The sequence below is a fragment of the Tauraco erythrolophus genome, chromosome 20, assembly GCF_009769465.1.
Source record: "Tauraco erythrolophus isolate bTauEry1 chromosome 20, bTauEry1.pri, whole genome shotgun sequence".
Classification (NCBI taxonomy): Eukaryota; Metazoa; Chordata; class Aves; order Musophagiformes; family Musophagidae; genus Tauraco; species Tauraco erythrolophus.
The window spans coordinates 8,804,411-8,819,606 of NC_141484.1; the positions used below are offsets into that span (position 1 = coordinate 8,804,411).

Genomic DNA, 15,196 nt, shown 5'->3' on the forward strand with positions numbered 1-15,196 from the left:
AAGGAGAGGGGAACCTTAAGACATCAGGACAACTGCATGCTCAGAAATCCAGCCTTCTGTGATGTTGGTATAACCACTAATGCAGAACTTAGACAAGTGTCTTTTTTAGCTGAAGAGAATTTAGAAAACAGCTTTCCTTCAGAGCAGTAACATCGCTGTTTCAGGACAATCTCTCAGCAAACTAAGGTATAAGCTAAGAAGGAAGTTGGGAGTGCTCTGAGCTTCTTCAGCTGTCAACTGAATGAGAAGTTTACACTGTTTTCTGTAGCACTATCATAGGAGAACAAAGTGAAGTACCTTTCAGTCTATAGAACACCATGGTACTCCATAGGTCAACGAGGGAACGATCTATTGAAGTATATTAAACATGTCTAGACTACAGTGCTTGGAAGTGCTCATGCTGTACTTGCTGCAGTCCTCAAGCTCTAGCTGACCTCGGTCTGTCAGCCTAACCTGCAGCAGCAGAAAGATCACTGGAGTGTTTTACCCTGTTCCACTGATACGCTACAGTCACAGCCGATATCTAGAATGAGATAGTGTTAATTATCTAGATGTGCTAGTCTTTTGGCTCTTGGCTGGTGCTCTAGTATTTCTCCACCCTCCCCTTTCTCGTTAAGAAAAAAAATGTGCTCTGCTAGCCATGGGACTGTAAGAGGGCTTCTCAGCATTGTGTTCTTTAGTGTTACCTTTTCTGAACTGTGTTTTTTAAATGAAGCAAAAGGCTGCAAGTTCCACTTGAGTGTTTTTTGAGTATGTGAATGTGTAAAACAGCAAACACTTTACATGTTGCGAGGAAAAGAAATACTAAATGGGTAGCTAAACTGTATGACCTCTTTTTAACTACTAGGTTCACCCTGACAATGAAGACTGGACCTGTTTTGAACAGTCAGCAAGTCTGGATATAAATCTTTTTTTGGTTTTGAAAGCACAGTGGAAAAGATTGCCATGAAGCAGTACACCAGCAATATTAAAAAGGTGAGCTTGCAGCCAGGAAGGAGGTGCCTGGCTCCAAGTTACCAAATGACAATGTAGCTGCTGCTAAGTAACAGGCTGCTCTGCTCAAAACGCTGGCCTGTTTGCTCTTTGGCCTGGGGCAGCATGGGTTGTAGATCCGTATTTTCAAGTGGAATCTTTAGAGAGGTCTGGCTGCTTAATGGGTTTCCAGCCCAACTCTTTCAGTGTCTAAATGGATGTTTTTAGTAGCTGAAGTAAATTTTCCTTTTTGAAGGGAAAAGAAATAATAGAATACTACCTAAAGCAGCTGGAGGAAGAAGGAATAACTTTTGTTCCTCGTTGGACCCCTCCTGTTGCATGTAAATTGGAGAGCAGTACATCCCACACAAGACGACCAGTTTCACCTGCTATTAATATACCAGACTCTGCCACAAAGGAGAGCTTGAACAATAAGGAGATCCTCAACACCTCAAGCAGCCCCTCGGAGCCCACAGCAGGAACACCTGATGGTATGTATGGTGGTCTGACTTGTTTTAGTGGGATTCTTTGTACTGTAGAGGCTCTTCGCACTGCGCTGCTTCTCCTGGGCAGCTGAAAATCTTCACGTTGGCTCTTTGTTTGGTAACACGCAATGTTAAAGTGCAGATTTGTGAAGTAGTAATATGTGGGATAGCTTGGATAGTTATGAGCTGATGGTTTTTAGTAAATGAAGATCAGAGATGATTGAAAAAACTCTTCATTTTCCTGTTCATTAGGTTGCAAATGCATATCCCTTTGGAAGGGGATAGCTGAAGCTTCCCTGGACATAGTCTTCTGTTGTATCTTTCTTCCCCTGTTAATAAGGGAATTAGGGAAAATTTATGCACTGGGAGATTGAGAACAAACTTTTTCTAAGTATTTTCAGAAGCAGCAAACTCTATGGTGCTGTGGATTGACAAATCTGAATATACTGGCAAAATGCTTTTTTAAGTGTCTGGTTTTGCTCCTTTTTTAGTTGCAGAAGGAGAATTAATCTTTTTGGTTTATCATTAAGATGACTGTGTATGTTGCCTTGCTCACCTTTTCATTGATTCAAAGAAACTATTCAATTCTGATTGCACGGAACGCCGAGCAGCCACTTCTCTGCCTCAGATATCAGCATATAAGATCATTTGCTACTTTGACCAGTTTGGTTCAGGACCACTCTAATCACATGTGCATCTCCTTGTAGATAAGCTGGACGCAGACTACATCAAGCGGTATCTGGGTGACCTAACCCCCATGCAGGAAAGCTGCCTCATTCGACTGAGGCAGTGGCTCCAGGAGACACACAAGGGCAAAGTAAGTTACTGTTGGTCTCTTATGGCTCTATCTCAGAATGTGTGAAATGCAAGGTAGACTGGATGAAACATCATGCCACTCCTCCTGTGACTAACTGTTCCTGTTAAGTAGCCCTCCGTGATCAAAACCTAAATTAAGTCTATACGGTGGCAATGGAAGTAGTTTTTTGTGAACATCTGGCTGACTTTGCCAGCTGAGACGCTTAAAAGATGAGCACGACTGCTTCTCAGAATGTCAATAAACCAGCACAGGGGAATAACATCAGTTTTATGAGTCTGTCTGGTTCTGCAATAACCTTATCTTTATGTTTGTTTGTTTTGGCCCAACATCGTGTTCACAAACCTGTGTCCCTAAGCACAGTACTGAAAGGGAAGATGTGGCCAGTTAAATCACTGATAGCAAGGCTAGGGGTTTTCCAGTGGCTTGTGATTTGCATGTATGTCTCAGCTTCCCTTTACTTGGTGATGAAGTACAGTCTGATTTATTTAAATTGGACTCAGTGAGTATGGTCACACAGGTGTATATGATCACATTACAGTTGATGAAATTTTTATATCCCTTATGTGAAGGTAGCTGCAGTACCTGACAGGGCTCACTTGTTTTTTATTGCAAACAAAGACTGATTTACTTGAGTAACTTCCATTGTTACATACCATCCTCTTGCACCGGTGCAGGGCTGCACATTTTTCAGGTTCTGTTTGTTTTTTCTTGTTTCAAACCTTGAATACAAAATTAGGTTTGGGTTGTTTTTTTAACAGATCCCAAAGGATGAGCACATTTTAAGATTCCTGCGTGCCCGGGACTTCAACATTGATAAAGCAAGAGAGATCCTTTGCCAGTCGCTGACATGGCGTAAGCAGCACCAGGTAGACTATATTCTAGACACCTGGAACCCTCCTCAAGTACTCCAAGATTACTACGCAGGAGGCTGGCATCATCATGACAAAGGTATGCCCTATAGGGTGGATACTGAACAGCCTTTTTATGTTCTGAATTTAAGGTGTTACGGTTGTCCCTCTATTAACTGGAGGTGACTGGAAAGATGGTTAGAACTTCTCAGTTACGTACTAAATGCATTTAAATTGATGTTGCCAGCTCCTTAGTTGGTGGAGACAGACTCCTAGGTCCTAATCTTTCTAATACTGACATATTTAACTCTCTAGAGAGCTCTGCTTTGCCACTAGCTTGAAAAAAAGTTATTAATTGCACTTCTGTAGTGCTTTGAGATGCTTAGAAGGGTGTTATGCAAATGCTGAGTATTCTGTTTCAGTGATTAAAAGATGTTTGTAAATAAATGTATCTTTTTAATCAACTTATTTCTGATGTTGGATAAGTCTGTTGATGGCATAAATGAATACTTATTTGGTATTACAATCAGCTTAATGATGAGAAGTGGGATGTTGCAAAAACATCAAGTAGAGCAGGTTTATTGAAGAAAGGAAGAAGCTTTGGCTGAATTCCCTTTGGATGGTGAGCCACAGCCAGATCTTTAAAACACAGACAACTATGCCTGACATGTTCCCCATTCCTTCTGCTTGCTTTATCATGCACTGATCTTACTGTTAATACAGACACAGAAATGAAACGTTTTGGAATTTGTTGCTTCAGGCAAGCTGGGCTCTTTAAATAAGGAAATGATCTCTTACTGTGAGCTGTGTTCTGATTTAGTCTTTTCCCCCAGTAGGCACCATTGTTTCTACTAACTCTTCCTGTTACCAGAAGCATGTGAAGCAGGACAGGAAGCAGTCAGCAGTAGTGGTCAGGAGACAGGGAGGACACGGCAGAAGTTTAATGGGTGTAAAGCTGAAGAACTTGAATGGTTCTCCCCTGCTGCTTTGGGTTTGACAGACCTCAAACTGAGAAAATAGCAAATGAGAATATGCTTGTAAAGATTGTAGGGAAAAAAACTTGAGAATAAGTTCTCCCTTTCTGTCAGTGCCTTGTCCTTTGTAAAGACTTCCTCTGTTCATAGCACATAACTGGGTCCTGCCAGTAGGAAAAAGTACAGAGTGCATCAAAGGGTTGTTTAATGTTTTTCCAAGTCCTTCAGTCTTGTGGTGAACTTCATGCTCCCCTCCTTTACCCCCCAGTGCCTTTGGTCTCTTTTGCAGCACGCCCCCAAGTAAAGCATAGGTTTGTCAATAATGGAAACAGAATTTCAAAACTGAGCAATTCTCTATAATTTAAAATTTTACAGTGGTAGGTTCTTTTTTTAAACCCTCTTTTCTAGTATTGCTCCTTTCCTCCTACATATGCTCAACATGCCCAACTTAGGCTAGCTGAATTCTGCATAGCTTTTAGTGCTAAAGCAAAGGCGGCAGTGGTTATGAAGTGTAGTGTAGAATGAACTTTAGTGCAAAACAGTAAAAGTTATTATTTTGGCTTGCAATTAGCACACTTTTCTATACATCTGAGTGGCTTTTGTTTTGACTGGAATGCTTCAATCAAATGTTTTTTTAAAATGCCAAGCTCTAATGGAATATAAAATATACAGTGATAATACAGCGTGGACAGCTGAGATTTTCTTTCCTGTGGTATTTGGGTGGACCAGGATTAGTAAGCTATTAGTTTGGTTTTGGATGCTTGTGCATCTGTGAGGGAGACCTGCTATGAAGCTTAATAGTACTTTTTGTTTAGCGTTTCAAAAGCTAAACAGTGCCTTCCAAGATAAGTGTGTACTGATGTTAAAATAATGTTTTCTTTTAGACCACCTGATAAAACACAAAATACTGTGAATTTTCATGGGGATAGTGTCTTCACCAGATAACTTACCTTGACCCTGCAGTTCTGGTTGTTTGTTGTGGTGTTTTCTTTTTAAATAGCATATCTTGACAATTTCTTTCCTGTGTCCCAGGGGCTTAATGATAATTTGATACCTCTCTTTGCAGTTGTTGGAGGGAAGTGAAGCTAAACAGACAACAGGACTTCAGGGACATTTTTCATAGAATGGTTTGGGTTGGAAGAGACCTTAAAGATCACCTAGGTCCAACCCCCCTGCCATGGGCAGGGACACCTTCTACTAGATCAGATTGCTCAAAGCTTTTTTTTGTGTGTGTGTATTAGCATATTCAGTTTCAGAAGCTTTTGATTATTTAGTTTGTGTAGTAGAATACATGGAGCAAAGGTTTAAAAAATGCATCACAGCTTTGGGAGGGAGGATGGAAGCTGTTTTGGACAACTAGCTCCTATTATGAAGAGCCAGAAATGCGAGCTTTGATTCTCAAATTTAGCCAATGCAGTTGTTAAGCTTAGTGCCTTGGTATCCTGGATGGTATCAGGATGCCCCAGTAGGCAGCAAGATGACCGTGAACAGGCGAGACTCTGAATGCAGAGGGTCCATCTGAAACTGATCTCTGGAACAGAGTCTGTTCTCACCAGGCTTAACCTGCATAAGTGAGGCTGCGTGCCAGTTCCGTGTAATGTGTAATGACACAGCTGAAAGGTGTGACTCCAGCAAATACTGCGGAAAGCAAGTCTCTGGGTTAACACTTTGTTTCATTAATTCCCGGAACTCAGTGCAGCTACTTTTCCAAAAAGGTTGCTGTAAGCTATTCAGAGCGGTGTTGCGTCGTGTGTGATGGAAGACTCACAGCCTTTATTGCAGCTCTTCACTTACACTAATGGACTAAAGTCCTGTGTCTTTAATTGTTCAAACCAGGATCTTGTGTGTACTGATGTGCTTGTTGAAGTCCTTTGAACTTTACTTGTCAGATAAGGGAGCTATTTTTGCATCAAAATGTTTCCTTTAGACTTTTACAGTTCATTTACAGGCAATCTTTTGGTGTAGCTGGACAGAGTAGAGTTTGTATTGCCATCTGCTCCAGGTTCTCCTTCTTCAGCTGTACAACAAAGTTTTAACTGGCTATGGCTTGCTTCCATTTGGATTTTTAGCATAAAACTAGCTCACTCAGTGTCTATTGCTGTAAAAGCAAGGACTATGTTGATGTATTTGTTCTCATTATTCAGATGGTCGCCCGCTGTATGTGCTGAGATTGGGACAGATGGATACCAAAGGTCTAGTGCGAGCTCTTGGGGAAGAGGCCTTGCTTCGATACGTAAGTATTTTTGGAGCCAGCAATTTGCTAACAATGTGATATTTTCATTTAGAAATTTCCTTCTCTGCCAGAACATTCATCACACTGGATATTTTGATGTACTCTCTGGCCGTCTGTTTTTGGTTTGAATACATCTGAAAGCTCCTGGTAGCTGATCTTCTGCATCCTTTCCAACTGCAACTGATGGCGGAAAGGCGTAGTTCTTGGCAACTCCTATAGTTCTTGGTTAGCATTTTCACAGATTCTGCTACAGTTTGTGCAGTGCTTCAAGTCTCTGCATTTGTACAGAAGAGAAAATGCCATGCTCAGATGCTGTCAAGCCTGTATTCCAAGGATAAGAATAGTTTATTTTTAAAGAAAAAGTACTTGCCTGTGGTTTTGCCTTCTCTAAAGGCATTGCTCAGACTATGTTGTTGTGGATCTGCCCAGATTGCAAGGAGAAAGCTGGTAGAATTCCAGATTTACAATTATTTTTTTTCTGACTCCTAGTATTGACAGTCAGTGGCCATAGTAACCACTAAAAGCAGGGGCTGGATTTTATTTTTTCTCTTCCAGTGGCATTTTCAACCACATACTAAACTTTGTTTATTTCCTCTAATTCTGTTTCAAGGTTACTTTCTTTGTCTTAAAAAGGGGCTTTAATTTCTGAGGAAATAGGAAATGAGTGCTTAAAGGGGCCAAAGTGTGGGGAGACTTCTTGTCTGTATCACTTCTGGGTCTCAGTTTTCCAGAGGATCTTGTTTATGTTTTATTGCTTTTGTGGAAAGGCATGTTTATTTTTCAACAAGATCAACCAGTGGGCTAAATGTAGTGATTTCTAGTTCATTCTTTGGGGAAAAAAAAGGTTTTGCTGGTCTGAGCTTGTAGTTCTAATTAGTTTTTGGATATAGACATTACTTTATCTCATCTAATGAGTGTAAGACTGCCCTCTCTAAACATGTTTTCTTGTACAGGTTCTTTCGATAAATGAAGAAGGACTGAGACGATGTGAGGAGAATACCAAAGTATTTGGCAGACCAATAAGGTAAAATACCAGTGGATCTGCTTTCTGGGAAATACCTGGTTTCACAGTGTGCGTGGGGCAACATCAGGTAATGTGAGGCTGCGGAGCAAAGTTTATTAAATGGAACAAGCAAAGGGTAGGCTGCGTGTCTCACATGCAGGTACAAGCATGGTTACAGTAACTGAGAGCCTCAGAAGGAATCTTCATGGCCAAGCCTGAGGGAGACACACCACCTGCTCCAGCAGACTCGGTGTCATACTCATAATGGTTCTACATGGAGGGTGTCATGCTTCAACTCTTTTCTACTGTTGGATGTCTGCAAAGCGACACAGCCGAACTTCCATTTCTGTTTCTGGGGGATTTTATAGACAGACGTTGGTACAGGCTGCCAAAAATCAGGCCATGATAATATCATGCAGTAGCTTCATGTATTGTTTTCATGTCGCTTGTTCATCCCTAGTCCATACCAAGGCTCATTGCACTCAGTTCTTGTTTGCATTCCCCATTTGTTATGTGTGGTTACTCAACTCTTGATCCAAGGTAAGGTCATGAGGCTGCTGTGAAACCTGGGGTCTAGTTTTCCAAGTACGATCATGTCTTCCTATGAAGCTCAGTCAAAAACGGCTTTCTATCCCATCTCTAAGTAATTGTAGGGGTCACTTATGGAAGTGTTAGCTGCAAAATGGATTTAAGGGTGAATGAATACAGGACTGGCCCTGAATCTTCAGTTTCTGACTCCTTCCCTTAATCTGTAAAGGTTCAGGGATGCATGATATCTCTGGTTATCTTTTCCCTTTTCAAGAACTTGCTGTCTCAGCTCTCAGTGGGAGGTCAAATCCAAGAGATGAGTTTCATGTGTGTAACTGCGAAATTGTGCTGCCTACTGGATTTTCATTCGTAGAAGTAATTCTAAAGGGCTACGTATGAAACATTTAAAGTGAAACGAAGAAGTGTGTGCTGTTTCAGAGAAGCCTTATGCATAATTTCATGGATGCTAGCTGGTGCAGCGCAGCTGTAAATCTTGAATTCATGCCCAGGGCGAGACCTGAACTTGGAAGGTAACTAAAGCATATGCTGAAGCTCAGAATTTAATATTAAGGATGTATCTCTTCCTATAGAAAAAGCTTCCTTCCCTGAGATCTGACAACAGAATTAGCTTTGATGGGTAATGACACTGTTAGTGTACTGTGTTAGTGGGAGATTTGCACCACGAATGTTAAGTTTACTCAAGGCAGCAGTGTGGCCACTTGATCGATTTCCCAGTAAATGCAGTGGTTTAACATTCAGGCTGGCTGTTGACTGGATCTTTTCTGGCTTCATAGTAACCTTCACTTGGAGTCTGAAATGTCTGTGCAAAGTGCTCATTGTGCACGCTCTGTAACCATGCTTGGCACGCTCTGACATTTCCCTTCTAAGGACCTCAAACTCTAATGTCTCCAGGTAGCACAGAGCGAGGAGGTGAAATAGAAGAAACCTAAACATGCGGTGGAGTCCACAAATTGGATACTTGTATAAGAAAGGAGAATTTTGATACTATTGATTTTTGTTTTTCTTTTTGTGTTTCTCAAATTCAGCTCTTGGACCTGTCTAGTAGATCTAGAAGGCTTGAACATGCGGCATTTATGGAGACCTGGTGTCAAAGCATTGCTGAGAATCATTGAGGTGGTTGAAGCTAATTACCCTGAGACTTTGGGTCGTCTTCTTATCCTAAGAGCACCTCGAGTGTTCCCAGTTCTTTGGACACTGGTATGTTTGTAATTCAAGGTATTCCTCTGCTCTCTCAGTACACTGCTACATGCTTGTAGTTTGTAGTTTGCAAAAGCACTTTAGAAATCAGACTTTATAAGCAGGAAATGTTACCGTTTGGAAACATCTCTTTTATAGGATTCCTGGAATAGATTAAAACTCACTACCCAAGAACTTGCTCACATAGACATTTAATTTAGCTTCTTTATACTGTGATCTTTGCATAACAAGGATGGTAACAGTAATGTGATCAAACCAATTCCTTCAAAATTGACTCAAGAAAAATGTGAGAGCCTAATCTATTCTGGTTTTCTTTGTAGGTTAGTCCATTCATTGATGACAACACTAGAAAGAAATTCCTTATTTATGCTGGAAATGACTACCAGGGTCCTGGGGGACTGCTGGATTACATCGATAAAGAAATTATCCCCGATTTTCTTGGTGGAGAGTGCATGGTATGAATATAAACTAGTGCATATAGCAACTTATTTGTGGGACTTTATTCCCTGCTCTTCTAAAGGAAGTCTAGAAGCACACAGAGTGATTCCTAGTGTAGTCTGGAGGGGAGGAGGCTATGCTGTAGGATTACAGGCTTAGTGTTTTCTTCTGGATCCACTTTAAAAAGAGAAGTACAATACTTACTTACAATGAATATCAAATAACTTATCAAAGTAGCCAGGCACAGTTAAAAGTCGTAGTCTGTTATCTATGAGGCTCAGGCAGACATGGTAGCACAGCACAGAGCAAGAGCTGTCAGAAGACTCTGTGTCACCTAAAAGAACTGATACTCCAAGGAGCCCAAGGAAATACGTGGCACATCTGCTAGCAGGGCTTAATAAACAGCCGGGTCTCCTAGTGCAATATACACATTGACCACAACAAACAAACAAAAAAATTGTTCTCCTATAGGCTACTGTGATTTCTCAGTCCCTTGTCATGTGCCTTAATAGGTGCTTCCTGCCTGGAGTATGGGTGTCAGTCAAATCTGTCATTTTAACATCTCAATAATGCTGTAGGTTTTGTTTTTTCTGTAATGTTTTTGACAACACTGTCTCACTGGCGTGACTGAGGTGTAGGAGTGCAACTCAGGCATTTTCTGGAGCCTCCATCACAGTAAGACTTAGATGGTTGGGTTTTTTTTATTTTCTGAACTCAGCTGTGTTAAAATATACTTTCAGGCTTGCTTTTGAAGCCCTTGTACACTTTCTAGACTCGTTTCTGTACCATTCTTGAAAATTCGTCTAGGTCTGTTCAAATACAGTCTCAAATAATAATGAAGTGCTGTGAAGTACTGTTGGACATGTCACAGTAGAGCATGTGTTTAATCTTCAGTGGGCTGCTTTTTGCTGCAGCAGTAGCTTTCAGTGGAGAGAGTTTGTACTATATAATTTGGAGCTTGAGAAGCTGGCAAAATCCACTGCTTAAGTAAGCAAAATGTTACCAGAAAGCAAACTGCTACAATACTTCCTGCTGGTCACAGACAATAATAGTCTCTCTCTTCTTTACTTCTGGCTATTTGAACAAAAATGACTTCTCAAAGATCCTTTCAGTTCTTTATTGTAATTCAGTTATTGAACACTTCTGCTGCCCCAGGCACTTCTATGGAACATATTTCTGATCGGATAATTGTCCAGCTTCATTGCTAGAGACTTCTTAAAGAAGATCGCTTAGGGAAGTTGCATAATCAGCTCCAGTACTGAGCTGTCAAGGCAGTTGTAACTCCAAAACTGTTACATTCCTGGCTGCAATATCCTTTTACCTGTTTGGAAACTTACTACATCTCCCCACCATCCTTCATCCTTAAATTTAGCTACCCCAGTTCTTTCAGGTCTCTAAGCTATATTTTTTTGACTGAATCACTATTGCCACTTGCCTCAGGATTCTTAAGTGGCTCACGTTGTTCTTCAGTATAGGACAGTATGAGCAATAACTGTAGTGTTTACACAGTCACTTTCTGTGGTGGTGGTGGCTGTTGTCTATATACCAGATCTGTTCCTCTGGTGTCTAGTTCTGCAAACGCACCTAAACCAGATCATTGTAAAATAATATATGTATGTATGATGTACAAGCTATAAAACTGCTTTCAAACTCTGTTCATATCTCATTCTTCGGAGTACTTGCTGAATGTGAGTTGTTGCTTCTGAAGCTAGCAGGCAGAGAGCATGACAGGGTTTGGATGTACAGAGGGGAGGCATACTTTTTAACAGTTGTTTATGCTTTTAGTGTGAAGTACCAGAGGGTGGGCTGGTTCCCAAGTCCCTCTACCGGACAGCAGAAGAGTTGGAAAATGAAGACATAAAGCTTTGGACTGAAACAATCTACCAGTCTGCAAGTGTCTTCAAAGGAGCTCCACATGAGGTATGTTTGCAGCCTACCCTTCTTTTCTTTCATCTCAACGCTTTTGCTCTGGACTCTGACTCTTAGACTGAAAACAGTTTGGAACTTGATTTGGTGGCCATAATTCCACCTTGTTCTTCTATAGTTCTGATGTGTAATGATGCTTTAGTAGCTGAAGTTAGTGACCATTCCTGGTATCATCTTGTTGCCATTTAGGGAATATCACTGGTTTTCAGTCTATTCAAAGCCATATCCTTTTAAGCAAAAACAAACAACATTCTCAGAAGCTACTTGAGAGCTTCTGAAAGTCATGTTTTAAAATAAAGACGCTCCATCAGGAGAGAATTTGTATCTACAGTGCCTTTTCAATAGTTGAAAATAAGCCCAGCAACAGAAAGCTTTGTTCTTTGTCATCTTCTCTGGTAGGAGTTTGTCTTTACTGAACAAATTGATATTGCCTAATATGGCTTTTCTGTCTCAGGTTCTCATTCAGATTGTGGATGCCTCATCTGTGATCACATGGGATTTTGATGTGTGCAAGGGCGACATTGTTTTTAACATCTTTCATTCCAAAAGAGCCCCACAGCCTCCTAAAAAGGAGTCTCTGGGAGCTCACAGTATTACATCTCCTGGGGGGAACAACGTCCAGTTGATAGACAAGGTCTGGCAACTGGGGCGCGATTACAGTATGGTGGAGTCTCCGCTTATCTGCAAAGAAGGGGAGAGTGTGCAGGTAAGACTGCGGAATCCTCGCGCAGGAGCAGATGGAGGCTAGCTCTGAAACTAGATGTTCTAGTTCACAATTGTTATTGATGACTGGTGATTCAGCTCTGGACTGTCTGCTTGGTTTTGGCTGACACTTCAGCTTATGTTCCTAGCTGCATGCTGCAGGGAACGGGGGCAGTATTTACATGGGATCTGCTGTAAGGGGGGTTGCATCAGTCCAACAGTGACCGAGATTGATCAGGTGAGGAATATAAGGAAGCCACCTAGAACGTAGTCCACATCGAGAAAGTGGCAAGACGTGCTTTGTGCTGTCATTTTGATCACTTTTTTCTGAAGCAAACAGTCTGTTTGAAGAATATCATAGTGTCTTGCCTCAGTAATGAGAAGTCTGGACGTTAAGACTGAGCTTCTGTGTGTTTGTCCCTCTAACAGGCATCGTAAGGAGGTCCCTATAGCCAAGGTTTCTGAAGTTTTTTTAAGGCATTTGCAACCAAGTTTGCCATTATGTGCAGCATGTTTACGATGACGCTTTGCCACTGCTATTCCTTTTGACTTGAAATAAGAGTTGAACAGCCTTTGAAAAAGGAGCTCCTTAAATTGTTTAATTGGAGGTGTTAAACTGGGAATATGGGCAATGACCTCTTGAACTGCACTTTCTGTCAGGCAAGAGCCTTGAGTGCTCTTTTCAGTCTGAAAGGACAGCAGTTAATGAAAATAAATGGAAAAAAATGATATTGTTTTAAATAAGAACTTTGTCCTTTCAGTATATTTAAATCCTAACCCCTTGATCCTGTCAAACAGCAGGAGGTTCTGCTGGCTTTCTAGCATAACTTCTGTAAGCATGCTGTGTGGGAAGGGTTGACTAGCACTGCCACTTGGCTGAGGAGCTGAAATATTGGCATTGGGAAAAAAACCTAGGCATGTAAGCAGTTTTTCTAAGCTTGGAAAAGAAATTTCAAGCCTACAAATCTGTGTTAACAAAGCTAATTTTCAGTTTTCGCTGTGGCTGCTTCCAGGGATCACATGTGACCAGGTGGCCTGGCTTCTATATTCTCCAGTGGAAATTTCACAGCATGCCTGCCTGTGCTACAACCAACCTGCCTCGTGTGGATGATGTACTAGCATCTCTACAGGTCTCCTCTCACAAATGTAAAGTGATGTACTATACAGAAGTCATAGGATCTGAAGATTTCAGGTATGTCTGGCCAAGGTTCATGGAGGTCAGTTGATGTCAAACCTTTTTTATACTTAGATAATCAAGCCAGTGTCAAGTTCACTTAAATGCATGTAAATTATGAGGACTTACATTTTCTTAGGCCTTAAAAAAAAATTCAACCAGTACTGGCACTGGGGGCAACTAGTGTATAAAAGGGATTAATTATAATGTCTTTGTAATCATCACTGGTTACTGTGCTCTGCTTTGAAAGCACTGTGTGAATTGTTGGGCCTGGTAGGCTGTAATGTAGAAATAGGTGCAACTCCAAATGGAATTGAGTCGGTTCAGTGGCCCGTCAGTTGATACACTTGGCTGAAACTGGTTCTCTTTGAACAGCATCTGTTTTCGCAAGGTGCTCAGTGTCTCTTACCTTTTGTGGTGAGGCAGAAAAGCTTTTGAGAATCTGCAGCAAAACTGCTACTCACTTTTTATTCAGCGTGCAAACAAATACAATAGTGATACATAGCAGGAATCAAAATCTTTGTTCTGAAGCTTAAAAGTATTTTGGTTTTTATTGCAGGGGATCTATGACCAGCCTTGAATCAAGCCACAGTGGGTTCTCCCAGCTCAGTGCTGCCACCACCTCTTCTAGCCAGTCCCATTCCAGCTCCATGATTTCCAGGTAGTGCCACAACAGATGAAAAGCAAATGGATGAGATGGCTGGACCCTCGCCTGTGGCAGCTGACTGCAATACAGCATATTCAACTGGCAATTTTGCAAAAAAAAACCCTACCCCACAAAAGCCTTTTATAGATAGTAAAGTAGCTGTTTGAATTTTAAACTTAGTGTTTTTGGTCCTTGTTATATCCAACAGCTTGTCTCTAAACTTTAACCCTTTTTCCGAACTCAGCCATAAATATTTTTGCAAGTGTGCTTGCACAAATCCTAACTGAACACAAGGGCTCTCATGAAAGGAAAAATAACCAGTGCATCAGTTGAGTGATTTTTTTTTTTTTTAAACTGTGTAAATGTTAAAAAGCAAAAAAAAGAAAAACCCTACCAAAAATGCTCTGTAGTGCATTAGAAATCAACTGCAAGTCTCCTGTCAGGACATTCTTTGTCATCTTAAGAAATCCCCTCTGATCTTCCAGTGCTGCAAACTGTTCTCCTATTGCCACTAAGTGATGTCCGAGACAAAGAAAAGCAGTTGCTGGATACTTGACTTTGTGAGTCCATTTTTTTCAAAGCATGCCCACAGAGCTGTGGCCAGGCTGTAAACACTAATACCTTTTGTATGAGCACATTTTTGGGGATTTGAGCTCTGGGTCTTGATGGGTTAAAGCAATTCATTCTTTCCTTGGATTTGCACTTGGAGTACTGCGGAGAGAGAGGCAGAGAGCAGGCTTTTCCTCACTGTGTCACACTGGGATGATCCAGAATTGGTCTGAGGATTTTTCTCAGCTCTGTGCTGGAGCTTCACTCCACTTCCTTAGTACACTCCGTGTGAATTGATTTTACTGAGACTCTGTTCTTATCAGGAGTTTATGCAAAGTTTAAGCTCGCTTCTTAAATCAGTCTGAAGGAGGTATGGCTTACATCCTTCCTGTGCACTGTTCAGTCCCTCTTGCCTCCTCTCCTTCCCTGTGCGTATCAGAAATAGAGAGCTTCAGTTCTGAGCAGCAGAAGCTTTAATGTAGGCAGGGAGCACAGGGATCTTCACGCAGCAATACAGCTGGAAAATGCTCCAAGCAGTGCCTGCTTTACCATTTTCACTATTGCTACTGCCAGTGGTGAATTGCCAGTTTGGATTTTGTCGCTATTCTTCCCAGACCCAAGTAATCCTACTTGAACTTTTTGTTAAAGTCTCTTCAGGTATTCTTCCACTTCGAGCCCTCTCT

At 41.3% G+C, this 15,196-nt stretch overlaps 1 protein-coding gene across 1 annotated transcript in view; it reads left to right on the plus strand.

The window, feature by feature from the left end:
- SEC14L1 (SEC14 like lipid binding 1) overlaps positions 1 to 14,606 on the plus strand; it is a 40,574-nt gene extending 25,968 nt beyond the window's left edge. Inside the window, 13 exon segments of the mRNA XM_086624025.1 lie at positions 848 to 899; positions 902 to 975; positions 1,229 to 1,463; positions 2,165 to 2,274; positions 3,033 to 3,222; positions 6,241 to 6,329; positions 7,283 to 7,353; positions 8,907 to 9,078; positions 9,399 to 9,533; positions 11,302 to 11,436; positions 11,897 to 12,148; positions 13,158 to 13,336; positions 13,878 to 14,606. Coding sequence (XP_086480151.1) covers positions 848 to 899; positions 902 to 975; positions 1,229 to 1,463; positions 2,165 to 2,274; positions 3,033 to 3,222; positions 6,241 to 6,329; positions 7,283 to 7,353; positions 8,907 to 9,078; positions 9,399 to 9,533; positions 11,302 to 11,436; positions 11,897 to 12,148; positions 13,158 to 13,336; positions 13,878 to 13,983 — 1,800 coding nt within the window. The 3' untranslated portion in view covers positions 13,984 to 14,606.
- The last annotated feature ends 590 nt before the right edge of the window (positions 14,607 to 15,196 follow it).